The sequence below is a fragment of the Epinephelus moara genome, chromosome 20, assembly GCF_006386435.1.
Source record: "Epinephelus moara isolate mb chromosome 20, YSFRI_EMoa_1.0, whole genome shotgun sequence".
NCBI classification, from domain to species: Eukaryota; Metazoa; Chordata; class Actinopteri; order Perciformes; family Serranidae; genus Epinephelus; species Epinephelus moara.
The window spans coordinates 37,094,606-37,112,629 of NC_065525.1; the positions used below are offsets into that span (position 1 = coordinate 37,094,606).

Below are 18,024 nucleotides of genomic sequence, written 5' to 3' on the forward strand. Positions count from 1 at the left end.
TTCAGCAGGTTCATGTTATGCAACAAAAACACATTACAATACAGAATGAAAACATGGGCAGCTACACAGACAATGCAGAGTAGAGGACTGAAGTGGAGTGAGTAAAATGGGACATGGGATTTAAATCAGTGGTTGCAGGTATGTCCTTCCATCAAATAGTTTATATGTGTGTTTGAAATGTGTAATAGAGGTTATTGCGCTAATATTGTCAGGGTTCCCATGGTCATGGTCACAATCTCATTTTCTAGGCCTGGAAAAGTCATGGAAAGTTTTGGAAAAGTCATGGAATTCTGTTGTGTGTAATGAAATTGATTGTTACAGTAATCTTCCGGGGGTAACCGTCCACGTAATGTAACATAACTGCACATTTATTTTCTGTAAGTTAGCCGTTAACATAATGCAGCTCTTAAGGCTGCATGATATATGGTTTCAGCATCGACACTGCGATCAGCTATAGTTGCGTCAAAGGATGTGCAGTGTCAAGTCAGGCAACTGAACTCAAACATCTAATCTGATGCTTGATACGAATGGAAAACTTGCACGGTTCATTTTCCATGACTTATACCAGCTAAGCCTTCTACTTTTAGATGTTACATGTATGTGTGACGTAGTGTGGCGGTGTTTGTTATGGGAAGTGAGACTCTCTTGCATGTGTGTGTGTAAAAGAGTACTGTAACCAGACCGGCAAGTGCAGCAGACAGTGAGGTGCATGCTTTTCCAGAATGAAAATTTTACTATGGGCCCTTGAAAAGGCATGGAAAAGTTTTAAAGTTTTGTCCATGAAAATGTGTGGGAACCCTGTATTGTGACACTTTTATAACTGCGACTATATTCCAGAAACCTTGCAGTATTTTCAAAATCTATTGATCTATTGACAAAATCTATCTATTTAAAATCTCAGTCTGGGTTTTGACTTTATCAGAGAAAACACCTGCACATGCAACATCTGTACACAACAACGCCTGCCTTAGAAGCCTCACATCCGATTTTCACCTCTGCACTGCTTATCTGTGTTTGGAGTACAGGATTATTGAGGTCAGTGTTAGTGATTCTGGTGAAGGTTGTTTACTAACATACAGCACAGCTCGCTGACCTTTGCTCAAGGTCAAAGTCCTGATCGGGAAACAAGCACTAAAATAGATTTCGGAGATGACATGAGAGATGTATTTTTAGTAGAAGGATAAAAAATGTCAGTGCGATCTGTGTGGTTACTTATAGACACTGCAAACTGTGCAGATATTCCATACTGCTGGCGATGAACTTGAGGATGCAGAGGCTGAACTGTGCGTCTTTATTCTGTCTCGTGGGGTTAGTGACTTAAGAGCCGTCCTTAAGGCATAGCCCAGATTTTGATGACATGGTAGTGCCTTACAGCAGTAGTATTTCTGTCAGGTTCACTTCCTCTTATGGTATATGTGTATAGAGTTTCATGAGCTTAAATGTAACCGTAGAAGGGGAGGAAGGTGATTTGAGACCAGCGCAACCTGATCTTTTAGGGTCTGGTGGTCTGAGGACGACTGCACTGCTAATTTTGGAGCTTTGTCGCTCCGTTAGTATCGATTGACAATTGATTTTACCATTGGATCTGAAGATACTTGATATTCTCACTAAAGTGGTTCAGCACTTTAAACTTTTTTCACCAAAAAAAATCTCTTTATTGCATTTTCTGCATTTTTTTTTAAAGCATACAAAGCAAAATGTACACATGCTCTGAGCCTGTGAGTTTTCCCCGATAACAACCAATCCAACTGGTAGTTTTAACTTTGAATAAACATTCAGATATCTTTAGAAAAGGTAAGACATAGAAAGTTTTGTTCACTCATCAAAATTGACCTATGGCTAAGCCACGCCCCCCTCCACTCACTCAGACAAACTATCAACATTCAGTGACCGGCGCTATGGCAGGTGTCACAGTACACGGCATTTCGCAGGAGGCAATTGATGATTTTTGGGGACATAACGATCAGATGTCATTGAGAAGTAACCAAAAGGGCCTAAACTACGCATTGGAGGGATATATTCATCATTTTATTGTTGAGAAGGTCGATGAAAAGCTTAAATTACAAGCCAAAATTTACAGGTCACAGTGTACGCTTGTGAACCGCATCTGGTTGCCGTCACCATCAAAGACAACAAGTTAAAGTGCCACTGAAGTTAAGGTTTTTGGCTCAGAATATGAGAAAAGGATAACGGCCTTTTTACCATCTTTACCAAGAGTGTCTCTCCGTTAGTTTGGTGCTACAGTATTTACACTGAATCATTCAGCATAACGTTTGCCAACCTTTGTTATCTCTGCCATTACAGATAAGTTAATGAAGCTAAGCTCCAGAAGTTAACGTTAGCTTAACTAGAGCCCTTTGGACAACAGCTAACAATGATGTACGATCACCAAAGTACAAAACTAGAACAAAATAGGCTAATGAACTCCCAGCAAACAAGGTGACATGATGAACAACGCAGCTAGGAGCTAACGTTAGGCTAACTTTAGCTAACGTTAGCTAGAGATGTTAAAGATAACTTTATATTTCTTTCCAGCAAAGTGACAATATGTTGCCTCAAACACAATGTTGACTTACCTTAGAACAGATGTAGACATCATTGTTAATCTTATTCACGTTGAGTTGATGTTGTGGTCTAACGTTACCACACAACTTTATCCAAAGGAGACACTTTTCTCGGTTGAGATGTGGTTTAAAGTGTAAAAAATACACCTGGTCGCCCAGCCTCTCAGGATACCTTGTGTCAGAGTTGCATGTACCCCATGCACACCGTTTGACCATTTTTAAACTTCAAATCTCAGAAAAAGCTCATAAAACCGAACAAAACTGACTTTCTGTAATGCATTTCAATGGACGTCCAGGCAGAGAATGTCCGAGTGTATGGGAATGGCTATCCGCACTGTGATTGGCTCATTGCATTTGAGGGCGGGACTTAGCCATAGGTCAATTATGTAGTTTATAATGAAGCACGGTGAGTTATGTTGGCATTCATTTTTGTTACATTAATTATAACAGGTTGCTCTGTTTTATTCATTGACATAGAATCCGATATATCTGTCCAACATGTGTTGATAACACAGCACATGGGATAAGTTAACCTTCAGGGCTTCCTGGCTAAAAAGGAATCTTTTCATTTTAACCAAAACCATCATGTTTTTCATAAAACTTCAGGTCCATCTGGCGTAAAACCCTGAAGGCAAACTTCTCCCAACAGCCATGAAACAACAACTTCATTTAACAAAAGTATCAAATTCAGCTCATTAGCTTTAGCATGTTAACCCTGCATAAATTAGCCTAGCCGCTAGCAGACTTTTTCCTCTACTCGTAGCTTAACAGATTACATGTAATGTTATTATTTTTCTTATTTACCGTGGGTTTAAGTCGCTGTATCTCCCGACAAAACAACACGGTTGAATTTCAGTCTGCACGCAAGTTTTTTTAGCCGAACATTGTTAAAACAGAGCAGCTAATGTTGCTGTAGTGAGAAGTTATCAAGTTTACATGTTTACATACTGTATTTGACCTGTATTTTCTCTGAAATCCAAAATATTTCCACTCTGCTGATTTATTCCCAAGTAAATGACGTTATCCTCATCGTCTGTCTCTCGGCTGCTTACCATCTGCCTGCCGCTGTTTGACGGTGACACGGACTTTCAAAATAAAAGCGTATCCTAAAGATGACCATATGGATCGATGTTTTCACTTTGCATCGAAAACATTGGGCCGTTGATCATTTAATTGATAAATCGATCCAGATCAATGGAGCGTTACACTGCTATTACGTATGTGTGATTGTTTTTTGAAATTAAAAAACATAACACAGACAGAGAATCATATAAAAAGTTTAACAGGAAATAATCAGCTCAAAATTCATCCAAATCACTCGTTTTTCGCAAACTTCGTGCAGGGTTTTTGTTCACAATTTGGGTTAATTATATTGTTTCTCAGCTGCTATGTACTGTTATTGTTATGCATTGAATATATAATAAAAAAGCCATGAAATATGTCACTAAATCAGGGGTCATGAGTTTACTCTATTACAGAAAAGGGGTCCCTTCATGAAAAGGTCAGGAACTACTGGCTTCTTTCCTGGAGTTTGCCGTATCAGCAACATCCCAGCAAAGTGCTTTTAATAGCACACAACACACAAGTAATTGCATGTTTAATGAATCCAGCAACTCAATAATACCTCAGAGCTCATGTACTAACAGGATGAACTGTAATAAAGACATCCATGAACGTTCTGGCAGTTTGTGAGACAATAAAAGTTCCAGAACAATGATTAGTTTCAGCGTGGTGACGGAGGTGTTTAATGGCTGGAGTCTTCCATAAATGAGCCGTTGGAACAGACAATTTAATGGTATGACAGCCTGTCCACCTCCCACCTTTAGCCCCCTCCCTGCTTCAGTCACAGACTCATCGCCTCACGCTGGATCTTAGGAAATGGACTTACGCCGAGCTTAACATCACTCACTTCCTCTCATCTTAATTAGACTTGGCTCCTGCCCATGCGCCCGCTGTGGAGCTTTACCAGCTTCAGATGATCCATCCACTTTGCGAGCAGTAATCTAATGGGCCCTCATGCTGTCTGCGAGCTCGGTATCTCATCCCGGCTCAGTCCTGCTCAAGTTGGCCTGGATTTGTTTCAGCATTGGGCGGCTCGTTGGAAAACAGGGAAATCAGATCTCCTTTTTATGCTTTTATGGTCTCGTAAATGCAGCCGGCAGGTTCAGTTGGGTGGTGGGTTCTCAGAGAGCAGTGTGTGTGTGTGTGTGTGTGTGTGCATCAGCTTGTGCCCATTTAAATGGCGAGGATGGGTTAAAAACAGTTCACTTCTAATCTCATTAGTCAAATGGGATCAGGCCGTCTGAGAGATGGTGGCTTCCCCTCGTAGAAAAACAACTCCGGTATAGTGTTGAAGCACAGTTCACACACAGCTTGTAATAAGTAGTAACCTGTTGTGCTCATTCATGTTAATAACATTTTTCTATTAAGTCCTGTTTCCATTCTTATTGTCTTTTATTGGCATGAAACCTGCATTAAAAAATTCTCCCACAGCATCAAGACAAAGTGTATCTTGAAGTAGAGAACTTTTGGGGGCCAAAATTTCAGTGCATGTTTGTGGGTGTTAATCCAATTTTCATGGTCTTCATTTTTGGTACGTGTGTGCATTGCAAAAGAATTCTGCACATAATGATTTCTCTTGTCTCGTCCAGTTTAAATGAGGTGACTGAGTGGACCGCATATTTTGGATTTCATGTCACTTATTAGTATCCACAGTTGCTTCAGCTAAGGAACAGATCGTTTTTCAGAGACCAGAAATACTACACCACTATTTGATTTAATTAAAGGGAATATTTGGACCCAGATTTAGTCAGAATTTGTATCTCATAAACAGTGACGGAGCCAGATAGTTTTCATAGAGCTGGACAGGCTGAGGCCAGTAGAGATAAATATCTTGTTTGGTCTTTCTGTGTGGTGAGGCACTTATGTGTATCGAAAGAAAACCACTAAGGGACGTTTTTTGTTTGTTTGTTTGTTTTTCCTTCTTCCAAGTAAGGTTTAAAGGCATTTATTATTCATTAAAAACAATAATTCCTTTTATTTCATCAACACTGCTGAGCAGAATTCAGGCATAATCTCTGCTGTACATATTCATCTAACTGTTCATCATGAAGCAAAGACGCTCATTGCCTTAAAAACACAAACACCCAACACTCTCCGGCCTCAGTGCCTGCAGCCTCATGAAATTCCTGCCCTTTTCCAGAAAAAAAAACAACTTCCACATATTTGTCTGCAGTGCACAAGTTGTGTCAGGGCAGGACTGACAGCAAAATAAGCAACCCGCTGACTTTAGCCCGAGGTGGCCACGGTCACCTCAGGCCACCTCCCGGCTCCGCCAAGTGTTGTTTTTATTGCACTCCTGGAAGTAATTTCGTATGCATTCACTGCCAGGATGAGACTGCCTGCATGTGTGAAACTGAAGCAGTCAGGTGATGTTTCTGTCTTTGAAAAGCACCTTCTATGGCAAACTGGTCTGTGTTTTCCTGACCTTTTGCTCTTTCTTTGGAAGATAGTTTATACAGGAGTTAGTGTGTGTGCGTCTCTGGTGCTGGCTGTGTTTGTAGGTCTAGTTGCTGCTGCGGTCTTTGTTTTAGAGACAAAATAAATTAGTAATCTTTAGAAAAAAAGGATGTAACTTCTCTGACTTTGAAATGAAGGCCTGGGGGTGCACTTTGGTCCAACTGTAATGGTCATTTATTTTTTATTGACGTTAACAAATGCCAGATTCAAGTAGCAACAGTGGTGGACATCAAGTCTCGGTCAGTGGTCTGTGGTCCAGGGTTTAAATTTAAACTAAGCCAGTTAGACTTTGCTGATTATGACATGATGTTTGTGGAGAAAAAGTAAGATTGTCTTGTTTAGAAACAACAACAAAACTGTCCTCAGATGCATAGATTTGGAGAAGTACGGCTTTGGCACCAGATGTCATGAAAACAGCGAGCACAGTTCTGCTTTCTATGTTTTCAGTGAAGCTATTTTTGAACATTTCATAGCTACTGCTCCACAAGCTTTGTTTGCACAAGTTTAATATTTTCTGGATACATTAAATGTTTTTCCCTGCTGATAGGTTGGCTTGGATTCATTTCACTCAGTGGGGTGTCTTTAAACAGATTTTGAAAATGATTTCTCCAGATGTCAGTGTTTTGAATAAGTCATTATTGTGGTTTTATGGAGCTGAAGCTATTTTACGTTTTCCAAAACTGGGTTTGTTTTAAAGCACCCTGTGTCCTCTCTTTGTTCTCATACAGCACTTTTCTCTGTTTATAGTAATAATATTTAATCTCTCATTTACATTGCATTTATTGCATTTTCTGCTGTATCTGTTTCACTGTAAATTTAATTTGTGATCTGACAGATTTATACTGGCGTAAGGTCTGTAATCTTAGTGTGATTTTTCTGTCTGCTTTGCTTACAGCCATCCGTTTTGGTCGGATGCCCCAATCAGAGAAGCTAAAGCTGAAGGCGGAGATGGTAACGGGGGACAGGGATATGGAAGACCCCCAGGTAGCCGACCAGAAGACGCTGGCACGGCAGATTTACGAGGCCTACCTCAAGAACTTCAACATGAACAAGGCCAAGGCTCGAACCATTCTCACCGGCAAGACCAGCACCCCTGTACGTTGATCAATAGTAGTGGGTTGGTGAGTGAATGGTGTTGCATGTGCGGACTTTGGTTCATGGCTCTTCTCATTACCACAGTTTCCTCACAGGTCATTAAGGTCATACTGTCTCGCAACTTTTAATGTATTTCTTCCCCGTTGGATGATTTCATCCTCATTCTGAGCAAAATTTGCAATCAAACTAATGTCTCAATATGACCTGGCAGCCTGCACCTCAGAGATTATGTGTAGCCAGCCAATGACAGAAATAACTTGCTCAATCGGTAGTGCAAGCCAACACACAAGCTGGACAAGGAAACATCTGTATCTGTATAAAGAGCCAGTGTATGGGCCCATCACGTCTCCCTCCATGCCTGCACTCTTTTCATCATCTCCAATCTCGCTGAAAACATTCCCTCGCAGCCTCGGTTCTTTCATTCTCTTTTCATCGGAGAAGAGGGGCCGACGAGGGGAGGGGAGGGGACTGCAGCCCAGAGTCGTCGTGAATCTCGTGCACGAATGTGTGTAGGTGTGAAATAGGTCAAGAGGGACAGGTCAGTCCAAGTGCACATCCGTGTTCAAACACAGACCTCCCCCACCGCTCCTGGAGATCAAAGCGTCTAGATGGATAAGTGTCTATTGAGATTTCAGAGGCAGTCTCTGTGGTTATTTGAAAGCAGTCAGTTGGAAATGCACGTATTGTTTGATCCACCCTTTGATTTGAGTGTTCATTCATGCATTCATGGAGCTTCTCATGAAAGTCATATCGTACCGTTTGTTCCAGCCCCGTGTACAAATGCTGACATGTTGCGTCACTTTGATTCTGAGACTGTGAACGTCAGAGTATAAAAGACCTTTCAAATGTTGCATCTCGCATCATTTTAAGTAAACAGATAACTACTATCGAAGATACTGCTGCAAGACGGTAGTCGATACAGACAGCATTAAACTTAATTATTGTGTTGAATGATTAATCACCCCTGCAGAAAAGCTGGATCCTCTATCAACACCTTATTTGCATCTGTAACTGAGCCAGAAAATTTCAGTCAGGTTTGACTCATCAGTCTCAACGTCTGGGAGGAATACTGAACTATAATTGTGTCTCTGTTGGCTCAGATTCATGTGCCACCAATATTAGTTTTACTGTCTGATTTGACTGGTTTCGCTGAGGCATGATTCAGTGATTCATCTAAACAGTATCGTCTTGACTGGATGACTTAAGCCCTGAGGAAACAAGCAGCTACACAAATGTCAAGCTGCTGTCGCTTGCCTTTTTAGAAATGATAATAACTATTGAGTTCTATGAGAAGGTTCAGTGTAGCAAACATAACCGAGGAAGGCTATGAAGTGTTTAGTTGGTCCACCACTTCATCAGCAAGTATAAGATGGATTGATGTGGTATTTTGATCAGAAATTCATGGTCCCCAGAGGATGAAGCCAACATTGGTGATCTTCTGACTTTTCATCTAGTGCCATCATCAGGTCAAAATGATGATACGTCTTATACGTTTGGTTTATGACCAGAAACCTGCAGCAATAAATACATTTCCATCACCAACAGTTATCTGTGTGGCAATGCTAGCAGGCTAACGTGCTTCACAAAGACAGTGAACATTGCTAATATTATACCTACTAAAGATCAGCATGTTGTTCAAGTTAGCATTTAGCTCAAAGCAGCATTGTGCCTAAATGGATAGTGCACCCAAAAAATAAAAATTCAGCCATTATCTACTCACCCATATGCAGAGGGAGGCTCTGGTGAAGTTTTAGAGTCCTCACATCACTTACAGAGATCCGAGAGGAGAGGGGGTAGCAACACAACTGCACACCTAATGGCTGACGGAGGCTACAATGAGGCTAAAAACAGAGTTCAAATGACGTTTTTCTAAATAACTTTTTATGTCGGGGCTTCAGGACACTTGGATCACTACGGACGAGCAGTATGGAGATATTTTGTGATTTCAATTATGTGTTCTTGAACGTTTTAATCTGGGTCGTCGTCAGCCATTAGGTGTGCAGTTGTGCTGCTACCCCCTCTCCCCTCGGATTTCCGTAAGGGATGTGAGGACTCTAAAACTTCACTTCACCTCCCTCGGCATATGGGTGATTGGATAATGGCTGAATTTTCATTTTGGGTGCACTATGCCTTTATGTACGGCCTCACAGAGCCACTAGCATCGCTGTAGACACTTGTCGTCCATCAGCTATTGGTCTGACGATGATAAGCCTCTGGGAGTGGCAAATTTTCTTCTCGTAGGATGGCGAAATCATGGTGTGCCCTTTTCCTTTGGCTAGTACTTGTTGCCTTTGTTGGTTGGATTTGTCAGGTTTAAGCAAGAAGAGTGAGATTTGTAAGGGTAAGAATATCGCAGAAAGCTAATCAGAGGCAGAGTAGGGCCTTCATCATCCTAGGAAAAATTAATTCGCCTGAGGGCAACGGCCAATACCTCAGGAGATCTGGTGTAGCCATTGGGTGCATGCGGGCCAAGATTTTCTCTTCTGTGTGCCAGTCATTTCAGCTAATCTCTGGAAACAGATATCTGCATATGAGAGAAGATATCGAAACCAAAAAAAGCTGATATGAAGCTAAATATAAAGCGAATGGGTTCTAAGATTGCACTTCAGCCAATGCACTCCGCTTCTCCACATGAACTGTTTACCGGCCGCTAAAATGTTATTGGTCAACACTACTCAGACTACAGACGGAAACCAGAGCAGCGATACCAAAATCTTCTCCCACTGCCTACAGATATCTGCCTACACATGCAGATATCAGTTGATAGAGGTTATTTTTTTAGCTTCCTGTGTCTCTTGAAAGCTCGTCAAAGCGCTATAGTCTTGTTGAGACATTGCAGTGTTTTCATCAAACAGCTTCTGGAGCATGATAAGACTAAACTGCTGCACACTGCAGTCAGCCAGGCAATGTGTAGTACTATCAGTGTAGCACCCTTGGCTCTGCTTGCAGTATAAACTGATGAATATGTATGAAAAAGGTCTACAAACCCCTTTGAGCATCCATAAGGTTGTAGCTGCAGGGTCAAGGAGCGTAATTATGTCGTCATGGAAATCTTAAGAGTCAACAAGAGCTGTGGGCTTTGAACTTTCCTCATTTCACTGAAGTACCAGCGCCTGAGGTTATGTTGACAACAAGATGACAATTTTACTACTTTGCTGCTGCAGAATCACACAGCATCAAATCAAACAGTGAACACAAACAGAGGCAAGATATTTACTGTGTACAACGTCCGTGCACACAAAGTTTTGGGGCATTCTGAAATGCATGAATTAGCATTATAAAAATGTACAAACACCTCGTTCAGAAGTACATTGTGTTTGTTATATCAACTTGTCTTATTGTAAATGATCTGTTACAAGTTATGTGATAAGCAAGTGTTGTGTTAAGTCAAACCACTCGGAGTCACGTCCCTTCATGCCTTTCCTTGCTACTCTCACCCACATTTAGCACAGCACTCGTGAGCTAGAGCTCATCGGGTCTGATGTGTGGCAGCAGGTGTAGCTGCTCATCAGACGCTGTGGGAACAGTGACACAGCTAAAAACACCTACGAGGGCATCGAGGGCATCACTGCTAGCTAGAGCTTAAACAGCTACTTACATTTACATGCCGGTGTACCTCTAATGACATAATTAGGATTGTGTGTACATCTTTTTCATATGAGAGAGGATCTGTCAACTGGACTTTGGTGGTTTACCCTCTTTGCCCTTACATTGCTTACCTTTCAACATTCGCTGTGTTTATGTTTCCAGGGGAATTATTTGCATCTCAAACCTCTTTTGAGCGCCAAGAGTGACATCCATAATTATGTAGGTGTAGGGTCAAGGAGAGTATGTCATCGTGGAAACATTCAAGAGTCAATAAGGGCTCTGGGCTTTGCCTCTCTTTTGAGTAAGAATTATGGGTAAACACCACATTCACTACACTTGTTTTACACAGAGAGTTTTGCTGACTCAGCTTTTCCATATTTATGGAGTCAGGTTTATTTATGTAGGCCAAAATCACAGTACACACAGCACCGACTGTGTTGCCTTTCAATTGGAAACCCATTTTCAAACATCCTCTACACGTATAGCTAAGAGTTTGTTGTTCTCGACTGTCCACAGCCTTTCGTCATCCACGACATGGAGACCCTCCAGCTGGCAGAGCAGACGCTGGTGGCGAAGATGGTGGGCTCAGTGGGATCACTGAAGGACAGGGAGGCAGAAGTTCGGATTTTCCACTGCTGCCAGTGCACGTCGGTGGAAACCGTCACCGAGCTCACGGAGTTCGCAAAGTCCGTCCCCGGGTTCTCGAGCCTGGACCTCAACGATCAGGTGACTCTTTTGAAATACGGCGTGTACGAGGCCCTCTTCGCCATGCTCGCCTCCAGTATGAACAAGGACGGGCTTCTTGTAGCATACGGCTCAGGCTTCATCACCCGGGAATTCCTCAAGAGCCTGCGGCGGCCGTTCAGTGACATGATGGAGCCAAAGTTCCAGTTTGCGATGAAGTTTAACACGCTGGAGCTGGACGACAGTGACCTGGCTCTGTTTGTGGCTGCTATCATCTGCTGCGGAGGTGAGGATGCAGGAAAAATGTTTATCAAGAATATTTTTGTTCAGCTTTAACAGGTTTACATAATGCATAGTCACTACAGGTATCAAACCAGGAACAAAGCATGAAATCCAAGCCCAATCCTCCCCATTCTACAAACCCCAAATAGCAGCTGGAATATCGTCTATGGGATGGTTCTTCATCTTCTGAATACTACAAAAAAAAGACAGATGAGCTCAAAGTCAGGCCCAATATTAGGAGAGAACTCTGGAAGTATTTCAGAAAAGGGGCCCTAAACCTTTTCCAAATTTTGTCTGGCTTACAAATTGAGTAGAGTATCTTTTCAAGATTAAGGCATGAAATAATGTCCCCAGGCACTGGGCATGGGTGGGCTGGGCAGCATCCCTCCATCTGATTAGAACTGCCCGTCTGGCCAGCAGAGAGGCAAAGGACAGTGTACGGTGTTGAATTGGAGTAAGGTTTACATCATCCTCTCCGGTGGTACCAAAGAGGGTGACCAGGGGGTTAGGTTGCAGGTCTAAGTTGAGGGTTGAGGATAAGGTTTGGAAATCGTCCAGCCAATATTTGTACAAGGCTTGGACAGATGGGCTCTGACCTTAAAAAAACAACCTATATAATTAATCTATTAATTTCTGTGTGGGATTTAGTATGTTATGTCTCCTTTTGCTCTTTGGGAACTTTTAATTGGACTCAAAGCAAATCTGTATCACAGAATATGTGAAGGCATTCTAGTACTACCTTGCTGTTGAACATTATTATTACTCCAACAGTAGATTATAGTCAAGAAGCCTCACTCAAGTTTATTTCTCTTCCTCTGTGATTAGACCGCCCAGGCCTGGTGAACGTCGCACACATCGAGCGGATGCAGGAAAGCATTGTGCAGGTGCTACAGCTCCATCTGCTGGCCAACCACCCGGACGACTCTTTCCTCTTCCCCAAGCTGCTGCAGAAACTGGCTGACCTCCGGCAGCTGGTCACTGAGCATGCACAGCTGGTGCAGGAGATCAAAAAGACAGAGGACACCTCACTGCACCCTCTCCTGCAGGAGATCTACAGAGACATGTACTGAGGGGGGTTGCGGAGGAATAACCAGAAGAGGCACTCTACAAATCATCTACTCATTTTCAGGGACAGAAGAAGAAGTAGAGTCCTCCATAAGCTAGGTCGAACCACTTAATAATGCAGCAAGAGTTAGCTTTGGCTTCTGGTCGGCACAGGAGGTCCCGTTAAGGCCCTGGCAAGAGGCTGATGATTCTCATGGTCTGACACAGTGCTCTTCACTCCATTGTATGGACCTTCATTGGCAGAACAGTCATGTGTGCAGACATGATGTGCAGCTGATAGAGCCCCTATCTAGATACCAGTGTATGCAATGTCTGACCAAACACTAATTTGAAGTATCTGAGGTGATCTCCATGCTTATCCCTGTCCAACCCTAAATGAACCCTAAAATGAGGAAAGAAATTGAACTTGATAGTCACCACTCCAGCATTATGCTTGAAAGTAGATTTTTAGAGTGATGTCAAAGAGCAAAGAGCCATATATACCTTCATAACGAAAAAACACCCAAATGATGTCAGTTGGCAGCAGCATTAAGACGGTAACGATATCATTTTCAAGCAGGGCAGCTTCTGACAAAAAGGCTGTCAGTGACGGGTGGTGATGGTTATCAAGCACCAGCGCCTCCCAGCGTGATTCTTCACCTTTTTGTACGCAGAGACACAGCTGCGGTGCCACCAGGCTCCCGAACATAATCATTTATTTGTACTGTAAGTCTTCTAAGCCATACTGTGTTTGTAATGATACTGGAAATCATCAATGTCTTTCATATTCTTCTCTCTTCCTAACGAGTCGTCATCAAGACTTGGGATGGATCATCATCACTTATCACTCAACGTGTCCACAAACTGCACAGGCAATAGTATTTTTACACTTCAAAATAAGAACGCAAAACTTAAGTTTGTAAGAAATGTTGAGGTTTTTCAAGACTGAAATGATCGCAGGCACAGATTCATTCTATACAGGCACCGCAATGCACATCTGAAGCACGAACACGCCTGCGATATGTTAATATGATAATGTTTTATACTCTGTTAAATGCCTTGTTCACAATGCAAAGACATTTGGCACTCCATCCTGTTTTCAGTCCCGGTGTTCAAGGGCTAACATCAAGATAAACCGCATTACAACCTTAATACAGGCAGACTTAACGCGATTTGCCAGAAATGAATTCATCTGTTTCTTAATGTGTCATCCGGTGAAGCCCTGTTCCTATAAAAATACATCTCATTATATATATTTTTCTCCTCTCAGTTAGTCATGTTGTGTCTCTCCTCCTTCTCCTGTCAGTGTTACTGCCTTCTATTGTATTTCACTGGCTGTTTGCTCCTCATAACACATGCAGTTGATTAAGATTCAGGGGTCTTACGTGCACATTTTTTATACGATGGCAAATGATTTTCCTAGAGGGAAATCACAATGTGATTGCCTCCTCGTTAACAGTTATTTTTGTTGTCACAGAAAAGTGTTCTGTTTTGCTCTTGTAATTTCTCTAAAATTGCCTGGCCATTTTTGGCAAAATCAAAAGACAAGGCAAAAACAAGCATGTGGCCATCTGCACTTACTTTAGTCTTAGTAAGATAAATCCCTTTCAGTCTTTTAAGACATTTAAAGAATAGCTTTTTCTAACAATTAGACAAGTGTCTGGTGACGGATGAAGACCAAATGCATTTCCACAAGATGGTTTTGTCCTCTATCATGACGATTACCGTAAAACTTCAATTAGTAGCCCGGGCTATTATTTGCTTAAATCACTGAAATCAACTTATATTTGAGACAGGCTTTTAATTCCCTTCACACAAAACTGTTAATCAGTAAAGATGGGATATACAGTCAAATTGTTGATTTAAGCACATCAGAGTGAGAGCTACAGCACTCAAGGATTTCGGCACCTGACATACCAGCATAACACCACTTTATCTTGTTAAAACAATGCTCACAACTTGGATTCATTTTTATGAAAAACCCTTTTGATTCTTCTGATCTGAGGACCCTTACAGACTAAAGGAATATGAATAACTTACAGGGTAATCGAGGAATAGACACATAATCTGAGGTAGCTAACAACCCATGAACTGCTTGGCAACCAGACCAGGCCTCTAATTGAGACAGGCCTTTCTTAGTAAAAGAGACTGGTGCTGTGTCTCAAATTGCGTTCTTCCGTTAGTACGCTTACATGTAGTATCCTATGTTCACTATGTTCTTATTGGCGTAGTGCGCGAATTTCGACAGGGTAGTGTTGTCTCAAACCAAACACGGCCGTTGTGCACTCACCGGAAATGACGACCGCAAATTAGCTAGTTAGCAAACTAGCATTAGCATTCGCAGTAGCAAATCATTACAGCCTGCTAAATGAACCCAATAAACATAACTGCTGGCTTATACCCGTCAACAGTATAGTGGTGTTTAGTGCAAAAAACACGTGTTTGCACAATGCGGCGCCGTTCACGGTCGCACAGTCCTCGGCCGCCATTTCCACTTTGAAAAGTGGTCCCTCCCCTTCCGCTACGTAGCCAAGATGGCGACCACTGAGGGCAAGAAGTGTCCATAGTTCCACACTCAACTTCTTGACTGTTTTTTGAGTGCACCATCTGGGTACTCATAGTGCCCTGCATTTTTCCATACTTCTCATTGTGAACGCACTTATGCACTCAAAATATTAAGTACAGAAGTACTGGGTGTTTAATTGGGACTAGGCTTTTAATTGAAGTTTTACGGTACATTGCATGTGAAGAGGCCACTCCTGTGTTTTGTTATAATACTGCCTTTTGTAGTAAATGAACATGCGACAATGAAGTCATGCATGGCTGACAGTTTGGATGATAGAAATGTAAATGCCCCACATTTACTTATCCAACCAAAATCTCCTAAAATCATCACAAATCGATCACAAGAAATGGACCTTGTGTTTATAATTACATCCCACTGTATAAACAGAGTATGTACATAGCTGAAACGATCACACCGACTGCTCGCCCTGACTTTTAACCCCACGAGGTATACAAGGTACTAATGCCGATCAACTTTGGTATCCCTCCGTTTGTTAAATACTTTTACAGTAAATGTAGTTATGTACTGTATGTTCTTTTTACTTAAATGCCACACACTTGTGTTATAATTGAATTGGATCATATTTTCATACTAAAGTATATATATATGACTAAATCAGATAATTGTGTATTTGAAATGGCACGATTGATGAGTGCAGTGTAAATAGACTTAAGGGTAACAGGGCAACTGGTAATCTGAGTATCCATAGATCTGAATTCCCGTCGGGGACATTCCTTTTTTGTTTATTGCTATTTTTAGATCGAGAACCATCGATGCTGCAGCGTGCATTCAGCTCATTTCAACTGTGCTTCGTTTGTTTTGTTAAATTAAACACTTATGATTTAAAGTGAAAGCATATGTGGGCCGTGCAGGGCTGCATTCGCTCACAGCTTTGGGTGGTTGATTTCAAACCTGACCTCCCGTGACCTTTTATCAGTTGCAAAAAAATCAAGCTACAGCCCAGCACTGATCACACAATATCGGTCTCCTCTTTTTATACTCTGTTCTCAGGTTGCATATTTTTAACAAGTTGGGTAATATATGCACAGAATTTCATCATTATTATCAGAAATCATCCATAATTAGCTCCTGTTGTTGAACAAACACGCTTGTTTTTCTGTTGCTGTTGAAACGATAGAGAAACTGAATACTCTCATGATTTGCATCACATCACGTGCTATTACAGTCAAGAAGATGCAGTAATGAAAATGCAGTATGTACTGTTTTATAATCCTGTTTGTGTCACGCTTTTTTGTCTCGACTTTTCTCTCCTCACTCGCTGCTATATTGTACTAACTCACCAAACATTATGCCATAAGTAGATTACTGACCTTCAAGCTGCCTCTACTTACTTAATATATCTTCTCACAGAATGTCAGTCCCACATGCAGAACTCATTCAGCGCAGCTCGGGTTTTTTCCCTTTCGTGAGATTCCTGGGACTTTGTAGTTCCCGGGTACGCGCCGGGATTAACCACAAACAATCTGTGCCTTAGCGTGTGCCCATGCCATAAAACACTAGAGATTCATAAAGAAGACTTGACTGGTGCACACACTTTAAAACTGTTTGTGTCGTCGGCTGGAATCAGCTGACACAACAGGGCCGCGCAGACAGGAAATGATGTCACAGCAGATTTAGGAAACCTATGTACAGCAAGACAGAGGCTCAAATGTGCTATTGAAGCCGGTACAGAATAGCAACAATGAAGGAATTGCTTAAAAAAGGACGGATGTTTGAAACTAAACACACAATGTTTGACACACTAGAGCCCCGGAGGAGATGTTGTGTAAATTTGTGATGTCTGCTTACCCTTAGGAATGTCTGTTTTGTGTTGAATTGACAAGGGACGTTTTAACTTGTATCAGGGAAACCTAGTCTTCCTTTGTTGAACTAGCTCAGGACCTAGAAAGATACCTTACAGCGCGCACACACACACACACACACACACACACCAACAATCTTGATTAATAATGATATGACCTTTTTATTTTTTCAAAACTGACAGAAAAATGTTACCGGGGGGGCAGCAGTCATAGGAATTAGGAATTTGATTTATTTTTGTTTTGTTTTTTTCTTCCTGGATTTCATGGAGTTTGTTTTTGTGGCTATAGTGTCATGCAAAGAGACAACAGAGACTGTCTTTGGATGTGTTGTTAATGTGTACTGTGGCTTGGTAACAATGCTGTAAATGTTTGATGAATGTATATCTAGTCATTTAAACAATGGAACAAGTTGACTTTGAATGGATTTCAAAATAAAATGATTTTTAAATCCACCACATTTTGCATTTATATGTGTTTTACTTTAAAAGTTAACATAACTTCATTTTAATTATTGATGACATTCACCCTCTTTACCTTTTAAAAACCTTAACTAGGTTTCTATAGTAACGCTGTGTCTTTGCTGGATGAAATAAGCAGACACACACATATTAGAACGCCTGATCATCTTTAGGTTGTAACCTCAGTGTATGGCTTTAAAGGGATAGTGCACCCAAAAATGCAAATTCAGCCATTATCTACTCACCCATATGCCGAGGGAGGCTCAGGTGAAGTTTCAGAGTCCTCACATCACTTGCAGAGATCCAAGGGGAGAGGGGGTAGCAACACAACTCCACCTAATGCAGGCTGACGGCGCCCCAGATTCAAACGTCCAAAAACACATAATTGAAACCACAGAATA

The 18,024-nt window shown here is 41.6% G+C and overlaps 1 protein-coding gene across 1 annotated transcript in view; it reads left to right on the forward strand.

Annotated features, from left to right (window-relative positions):
- Nucleotides 1-17,250, forward strand: part of pparab (peroxisome proliferator-activated receptor alpha b) — a 49,626-nt gene extending 32,376 nt beyond the window's left edge. The window contains exons 5-7 of the mRNA XM_050073646.1: nucleotides 6,979-7,178; nucleotides 11,283-11,736; nucleotides 12,558-17,250. Coding sequence (XP_049929603.1) covers nucleotides 6,979-7,178; nucleotides 11,283-11,736; nucleotides 12,558-12,802 — 899 coding nt within the window. The 3' untranslated portion in view covers nucleotides 12,803-17,250. The remainder of the gene's footprint in view (nucleotides 1-6,978; nucleotides 7,179-11,282; nucleotides 11,737-12,557) is intronic.
- The last annotated feature ends 774 nt before the right edge of the window (nucleotides 17,251-18,024 follow it).